Consider the following 9,033-nt stretch of genomic DNA (forward strand, 5'->3'; position numbering starts at 1 on the left):
TGAGAGGATGGTTATTTAAATAACCATTAAAAATGTCATATATTCAAATGGGTAAAGTACTTATAATTTATTAAAAATGTGTCCGGATGTTGAGCTTTGAAAATCTGGTTACCCTACTTTTAGATGATCTCTGGCAGTCTTGTTGTGGAGACCCAATTTCCCATAATGCAAGTTGCAAGAGCAGGAACTTATTTCTCCAATCCTTGTTGCACAGGGAACCTAGGAGTAGTAAACGGCATGTTGTGATTGTTGTTACCCTGGAAGCTGATTACAGAACAAACTGAGCGCAAAATTAATCGATCCTCGAAAATAGTTGGTAAATACCGGCGTTTTCAAATATTCAGCGATACTTCTTGTACAATTTTCAGTGTATGTAGTTTAAACTATGATTTCGGACTAAATAATTTGTTGTCTAGCAAAAAACACATTTTCGCTAAAGACAACAACAAAAAAAAAAAAACTAGTCATTAAGATTAAACACGACGCAACATTTGCTGTGTGGTATCATAATTCTTGAGTAAGGTATACATTTTGTTAGAAGGAATCTCTAAAGTGTGAGTTTGTCAGATGCATGAAATGTGTGATCCCATTGGGCTTGTTCATTGTGCACTCGGGGAATACGTACTTTTTAAAATTCTTAGCGGGAATCAGTTTGGTCAAGGAATGTGAGTTGAATACGACTCTAAAATCTCTTCAAGAACATGCAGTCCTTTTTTTTCCATTGCAGATTATAATTTAGCAGTGCGCTCGCTACACTGATTTATTATGTTGTCAGTAAAATAGTATAAACTCATTTACACAAATCCTTATTTATTTAACACTTGTTGGTTTAATGATAAACTAATGAAACCAACAAAGTCAGGATAAGTTTGTCTGATGTTAATCGATTTAATACTAGATATAGAAACAGTAGACTGAGCAGCAGTTACTAAACTTAACTGCTAAGATGCCTTGCACTTTACAATACCTTTTTGTAGACCCTTATTCAGAAAGATGTGCATTGCCAGTACCTTAAGTGAATTCCTTGTTCACTTTATTCAGTGGCTTCCAAACAGATATGTGAAGTTAAAAATGTTGTTTTAATAAATTACTTTACATTGTAATTTAGTAGTTTCAAATGCACATGTCTTGAAAGCCTATACTGTGTCTACTGCCAGTGACTAAAGTTCAGCAGGTCTGAAACAGCTGTACAGTATACAGAAACTAATTTATAATGGGGTAACTGAACTTCTGTTTGACTGGTCCAATGTAAACCATGCCTTGCACATTTCTGAATTACCCCAATATTGTCATGAGTGATGGTCAGATGGATAACTGCTTTTTGTTTCGCTTGTTTTTCAGAATAAAGGTTGAAAAATGAGTAAAGATGCCCAGATGAGAGCAACAATAAACCAGAAGCTAATTGAAATGGGAGAAAGAGAACGGTAATGATAACCAAGCTAACTTGATACAAAGTCACAAGTGGCCTTTTTTCTTGTAGCTGGGTTTACCCACGAATGTGACCGAAGCCAGCATCCCTGCATAAACTTGTATTTAAAAATACAACACAGACCAGTATATTAGTATACATCTCAACAATGTGCTTTGGATGGGAATTATTCGATGTGCTTGGTAATTGCCAAACAATAATTAAAAAATACAGTGCAAATACAAACCGCAGTCGTACTTGAGCAGAAGTAAATATAAGTGTGTACATGCCAAGTCAAACCTGAGTACTTGGTTTGTTACAAATGGTAGTTTCTTAATCTCAACATAACTAACATAACTTTTGGGTAAACTAGAGTGTGTTTTAAGTTGCCCATCCCCAGAAGCAATGTTCAGTAAGACTACTTGCAGTTTGGGACAGTCTTTTAGAAGGTGCAATTCACATTACATGGTTCCATGATTCCATGTTTTATATATTTACAGCCTAAAAGAGTTGCTTCGAGCCAAACTTATTGAATGTGGATGGAAGGACCAGTTGAAAGCACACTGTAAAGGTAAGTGTTGCAGAAAAAAAATCTATCGTTTTTCATAATGCAGAACATGTTGCTTGTTCACCTGCTTGGTGTTTGGAAAACTCATTGAGAATTTTATCTGAACATTTGAAAAATACATCCTACAATTAGTTCTGCGCTGTAACACATCTAAATACTATATACAGGTACACTGCACTTACAATGGATCTTGTTAGACCTGAGTTCCGTTTGCAACGCCATGTCCCTGCCAAACAACGTGGGTTTTAAATGGGGAATTACTCTGGTTAAAACAGACTAATTTATAAGGTATATACAGTTTAATACGTACAGTTTTCCTGTTCCACAGGTAGATATTTTGCGCAAGTAAGGCACGTCTGGGACAGTAAATGACAGCCACGACGGCATTTGTGATGCCAGGCAGGAAAAATAGTTGCCGTTTACTTTTGTTCTTCTGTGTTTTTGTTGGCACAGCCGTTGTATAGTTCACAATTTTAATTACATTTAGCGAAAATATTAATTTGTAAAATTACATTACTTATTACACTGTATAGCCCACAGGGGTGTGTTTTGTACAAATAATAAACTTCTGTTTTTTGGCAGTTCAGTATTCTTGTAGTGTTTATATTTAAAGTACAGTAATCCGTCATGTATCAGTCTGTAACATATCCACCCTAACCGTTTATCTGCCATGATCAACTTCTTCAGCAACGTTCGTTTATTATTGAACAGAGAAGATTAGTTTAGAGATTGTAGATCCCACTAAATTTTTCAAGCACCGTGTTGTATGTGCTGCGTGAGCTGCCATTGCTGGTAATGTCATGCGAGTTGTTCAGTGTGTTGATTTGTAAAAAAAATCCTGTTCACCTGCGGGACGTATCGACTTCAACCTCTGTCTTGATCTCGTGCCTGTCACTCAGAATGCACGCGTCCACACTTCAGGCAGCTACTCTGTCACAAGCATTAATACCCTGTATCTTTTTAACAAAGGATTTAAGGGAGCTCCCTAATAAAAGCTGAATCTCAGAAACAATAATTGTGTGACTTTTTACATATCTACCCTTACTTTGGTCCCACCACAGTACGATATGTGACAGATTTCTGTACTTCTGTGCTCCGTTACATACAGCATTTCGAATTGTGTTTACTACGTACTTTGTTTATAAATTACTGATTTCCATTGTCCCTTGGAGTCCATTCTAAGTGGAGTTCACCAGCATATGTATATATTTTTTGGGTGTAACCATCCCGTGATTATATACATTTAAAGTATGCTAGAAGATGTCAACCTATTTAATCCTATAGTTTAATTTGCATTATTTATCTAAAACATCTCTGTCCCACCATATCTGAATAATTCAATTCATTGCAGATGTGATCAGGGAAAAGGGATTGGAACACGTGACAGTTGAAGATCTGGTTGCAGAAATTACTCCAAAAGGCAGAGGTACAGTACTAAACAAATGTTTAACAAGGTGGTTATTCTGCAAGCTTGTTCATTTAGGGTAGTAAAGTGCAGGTTAAGTGAGCAAAAAGTGCTTGATACCTGATGAGACATTGTGTGTCACACTCAGAACTTCTTGTCATGCAACTTTTCCTTTTTGAGAATATAATTTAATACAAGTGCCAGCGTTCCCTCTAAGCGTTTTCAATACTGAGAAACTTTTTGAAACGTTTTGAGTGAGAGAGTAAATTATCAGTGAGAAACATTTGGCCACGAAATAACCCTTTAAATATATTATTTTGTTGCATTGTACAATTTTGAAACAATATTCCAACACAAGTATCTCAACAATTTTACAATTTATTTTAAATTGAAACAAGACATTTATTGTGGCTCTGCCTCTGATTCTGAATCATCCTATATATATATATATATATATATATATATATATATATATATATATATATATATATATATATATATATATAAATATATTCTTTTTATGACGCCTGTCTGAGATCCTATCATAAATGCAGCCCTGTCAGTTGTTGTCATAGATGTAGACTGCATGCTTAATTGGTAGACTGCATAGAATTCCTTTAATACTGCACTGCCTTCAATTGTGGCCATCTTTAGGGCTACTGATTTTCCATTTTTGGGAATAGCAAGTTACATTTTTCAAAAAATTTTCCCCACTTTTTGTCAATGTATTAATTAAACATGGCGTTTGAGTATAAACATAATGTTGATAGTTTAAATAAGTAAATTTAATAAATATTACCAATTATTTATTTTTATTAGTTTTTTTTTTTTTTTTTTTTTTTAAGTATGACTTGTTGCTAAACATCACTTGGCTCATTGCTGGCATTAAAATAAGCAGGAAAACCTAACAATTATATTGCAACAGTTCAGAAAACAGTTGTGAGAATCCTATTTACAGACTTCCACTAACACTGTAGTTCAGTCTACAAATAAAGGTGTTTTGAAAAGACCTGTTTATCTTATTGCTGGCATTACAATAACAGTAAAACATATGAAACAGTTTAGTAACGGTCCAGCAATGTTATGTTAGAGTAATCCTATGTACAGCACTCCACAAATTAAGTTTAGCGTTTTACTGGCATTATAATAACCAGGAGAAAATATGAAACACTGAGAAAGGCGTACTGTTGACTGACTCTGTGTGCTACACAGGTTCAGTGCTGTGTATCACCTGATTGTAATTTTAAATAGCGCCCGCTTTTAATGTAAACACATAATTAATCCTCCCAATTAATGAATGTTAGCTAGAAAAGTAGCTTTGAGCTTGCTTCTTCATCGTCAGATAATATAATGTAATTAAGAAATGGCCATGGTTTAATGTTGCTAATTCTAGCTTTATTAAAGGCAGATAGAAATAAACAAAACAATAATTAAACATGTAATTCATTTGACTTACTCAGGGAAAGCTCCACCTTTGCACACTACAGTATCTTTTCAGCATAGAAGAATGCAGTGCTTTGCCATTCCTGCCGTCTTATTTTCTTTCTCGTTCTCTACGTCTTTACGGCTGGCAATAATATGATCTTTTAATGGTGTTGACATTCATGATCAATGGAATGACAGCAAAACTCATAGATAATCACATTTTTCTTAGCTCTGTCTTTTACTGAAATAGTGCAGTTTTTTTCTTTGGTGCAGCTACCATGTTTCAGCAAACACATGAGTGAAGCCAAATGATGAATAAACTCAACTTGCAAAAAAAATGCACATGGTATGTCTTCAGTTACTATACTATACACTTAAATGTGTATTTTCGACTCTAATTTAATATTTTGATTACATCTTTAAAGGTTCAAAATGCTTTCTGAAATAGTCTTTTAAGAGGGAAATAAAACAAAAATTGTCGAAGTATGAGTATTGTGATTTTTTTATTTGTTTACAGGAGTATTTCTACTTCTAAATAATGTAAAAAGATTGTGCTTCACTGAGTAGTATTCAATTATATGACGAGTTGAAACGTGCAACGTTCATGAGCAGCACTACATAGAAGCAGAATCACCGAACGCCTGCTTCACCCGCCCTGTAGTAGATTCATTGGCGTCCGAGCAGACTCTTGGAGGGAAATCGAAGAATCAGCTGCAATACAGACGCAAATATGCTTATGCAAGAATGCTCTCAAAGTGATAGGTTTACCTCGAGATGTTGGTCTTGATTGAGGTTGATATTTATTATGATAACTTGAGAAAGTTAGTAAACTGAGTGTGAAGGTTGTTGCCAGTTATTGCGAAAAATGTGTATATTTTAGCCTTAGAGGGAATGCTGGTAAGTGCATTGCAGCATATTGAAGGTATTTTTATTTGTAGACTCAATAATCACAGCTCAATAAGTGTTTGAGCGTGGCAACACAACATATGTAATACAGTTGTCACAAATTAGTTACCTAATTTTTTTCATGAGAAAATATGCAGTTCTGCAAGTGGTAGTTTCGTTTACACCAACTGGTTTTAAATTACGTATTGTGTGAAGTGCTTTAAACAGGTAACGTGTACACTACTGGTCAAAAGTTTTAGAACACCTCAATTTTTCCAGTTTTTATTGAAATTTACGCAGTTTAATGTCCAGTGTACTCTGAAATTAAAGCATAGAACAAATAAACAATTGGAGATAAAAAAAGAAATCATGGAATAGTTTTGTTTAACAAAATTTAATATAAATTTTTGACTCGTCAAAGTAGCCACCTTTTGCAGATATAACAGCTGAACACACTTTCTACAATGGAAATCAAATATTGTTCGGAAAGTTATTCCCACACTGTTGCAGAAGTTCCCACAAATGTGTTGCACTTGTAGGTTGCTTTGCTTTCACCCTTCTATTCAGTTCATCCTAAACCAGCTCGATGGGGTTTAAGTCTGGAGACTGTGCTGGCCAGTCCATGATTTGAAGCCTACCGTTTTGTTCTTTTCTTCTAAGGTAGTTCTGACATAGCCTGGAGGTATGTTTTGGGTCATTATCTTGCTGTAGGATGAACCCCTGACCAATTAGGCGTATACCAGAGGGTATTGCATGGCGCTGCAAAATGCTGTGGTAGCTGTTTTGGTTCAAGGTGCCACTCACTCTGTGCAAGTCGCCGACTCTGGATCCAGCAGAAGAGCTCCAGACCATCATGCTTCCTCCTCCATGTTTGACAGTTGGTGTCGCACACCGAGGAACCATCCTTTCACCTACTCAATGGCGTACAAAAACCCTACGTGATGAAACGAAGATTTCAAATTTTGATTCATCGGTCCATCAGACCTCCTTCCAGTCTTCAGTAGTCCACTGGCGGTGCTTCATGGCCCAGGCAAGCCTCTTTTTCTTATTTTGCCATCTTAGCAATGGCTTTCTTACTGCCATTTGACCTGTCAAACCTGCAGCTCGAAGTCTTCTCTTCACAGTTGAAACTGAGACTTGCTTACTTCGACCAGTGTTAAGCTGTGCTTGAAGCTGTTGTCCTGTGAGCCGCCTATAACGCAAGCTGTTGACTCGCAGAAACTTGTCTTCTGATTCTGTTGTGGCATTGGGTCTGCCAGTTTCCAAGTGCCTTTTGATGGTGTAGGAAACTGTACTCACTGACACCTTGGCTTTCTTTGCAATTTCTGTAAAGGAAAGACCTACACTTTTAAGGGTTATAATGGTCTGTCAGTCTTTAATTATCTTTTTCTCGCCATTATGATAGCAATATACTACTTCTTGCAGTACAATACTGCCCAAATAATGCTTAAGAGCGTGTAGTAACACAGTCTGTTCCAACACTGCTTTTATACAGACAGGGTTTGTAAGTAATCAACAAAAATTGGGACACCTGTAGGAATTGTTAGCATCAACTTTCAAGGCTTAATTTACTTCCATTGCTGCAGAACAGCTGTAAGTTATTAACCCATTACTTGTTCCCTGAAAAAGGCCTTTTTGTATAACTCTGAAATGTACATTATTTTTCAGTTTTCAGTAACCTAAACTTTTTTTTTTAACCTCTGGCAGTTTACCGCTTACCTTTGTACCATTTCAGGTTATTCACTGGACTTGAACTGCTTAAATTTCAATAAAAGCTGGAAAAATGGGGGTGTTCTAAAACTTTTGACCAGTAGAGTATGCAGAGTAGTTTAGGCCATTTTATTATGAGTGTCTTTTCAAGGAAACATGATCTGGTATTTATGTCCCATGGCAAGCAGTGTTCTGCATTTAGGGAGTATTAATATGATGCCATGCCCAGTATCATGATATTCGAGTTTTGTTTTAAAAGCGAAAAAACGTAATACTTCAATATTCGATATACATTAGGTATTGATGTATCGTGGAACATTAATTGCAAGTGTGCACTTGTTTGTGACAAGTGTATACAGTAATAGTATATGTAATAGTAGATGTGAATGTAGCAGCACTGTTTCACAATTAATGTTTCTTCATGTTCCCTCTTTTTTTCTAGCTCTTGTTCCAGACAGTGTGAAGAAAGAACTATTACAGAGAATAAGGACCTTTTTAGCCCAGAACGCCACCCTGTGAATGTGGCAGTAATACGCTCGGATGCCATTGTCTTTTGTTTTGAGCTGCAGTGCTCAATCTGAAGCTTTCGCTGGACAGTCATTTTGTTGTATTGCAAAGTTGACATTTTTTGATATTGCCATTTTAAAAAAAGACAAATTGCATTAACAATTAGTAAACGATAGTACAATTTAAATTTTATATATATATAATAATGTGTAACTATATATAATGTGTATCTTGTGTGAACAGTTTTCTTTGGGTATTTAGCAAGAAGGTTCCCAGTGAAATACGTGTAATGTATTTCTTTTGCTTTGGTATTTCTTTAAGTTATATGGCTGGTTTTACAAACCCATATTTCTCATTCGTGTTGGGCTGTTGCATCTCACTAGTTGAATATTTTTCAAATCAACTAAGTAATTGTCCCTAAGCACCCCTAGATGTTCTACTTGATGACAGCATGTAAAGTTGTTTTTTAGCACCCTTTCTTTCTCAAGTGAAGTTTCCCACCCCAAAGAAAACAGCTTGTCTCGATCTGGTTCATAGTTGTGTTTTCATTAACCCCCAGTTGACAGTCATTACTAGTCGTCCCCCCCCCCCCCCCCCCCCCCCCCCCCCCAAAAAAAAAAATACCTGAATGTGAAATTATTAACCTATGTTTACTGAACAGCTTAATTTCTCTAAAATGAACAACTTTATTGTTCACATGGTACCATTGGCACCCACAGCCGTACGCACATTTTGCGTTGCGCATACTTTTGGTTTGCAAAATGTTGTCTTCAGACTTGCATGTATTTTGTTAGATTGCTTAAAACGAAACAGACATTTTAAGCTTATAGAAGCGTGCTGTTTATTTGGTGGTAGTAGTGAGCAAATGGAAGTAAATGCATGTGGTTGTAGCCTTCAAAAAGTGCAAAAATCTCTCTTATGATGATCTAGAATGTCAGAGGGGAAAAGGTCTACAAATAAACGTTTCAACTTTTCAGTTTTACAGTATCATCTTTAGTGTTACAATTGTAAGATGATGAATATAGAAATGGTTATCTATAGTATTTGGTAAGACCTTATAAAGGCTATCGCAATTAATCAGCAATAGAGGGACATAAGGAATGTGTGTGTGTATGGGGGGGGGGG

The 9,033-nt window shown here is 36.0% G+C and overlaps 1 protein-coding gene across 1 annotated transcript; it reads left to right on the plus strand.

Annotated features, from left to right (window-relative positions):
- Window positions 1-207: 207 nt before the first annotated feature.
- Window positions 208-8,505, plus strand: LOC121313271 (transcription and mRNA export factor ENY2). The gene is made up of 5 exons (XM_041245637.1): window positions 208-316; window positions 1,342-1,424; window positions 1,909-1,979; window positions 3,328-3,402; window positions 7,844-8,505. Exons 2-5 carry the CDS (start codon window positions 1,357-1,359, stop codon window positions 7,918-7,920), a joined length of 291 nt encoding a protein of 96 aa, XP_041101571.1. The 5' UTR covers window positions 208-316; window positions 1,342-1,356; the 3' UTR covers window positions 7,921-8,505.
- Window positions 8,506-9,033: the final 528 nt, after the last annotated feature.

This window comes from Polyodon spathula, chromosome 3 (assembly GCF_017654505.1).
Source record: "Polyodon spathula isolate WHYD16114869_AA chromosome 3, ASM1765450v1, whole genome shotgun sequence".
Taxonomy (NCBI): domain Eukaryota; kingdom Metazoa; phylum Chordata; class Actinopteri; order Acipenseriformes; family Polyodontidae; genus Polyodon; species Polyodon spathula.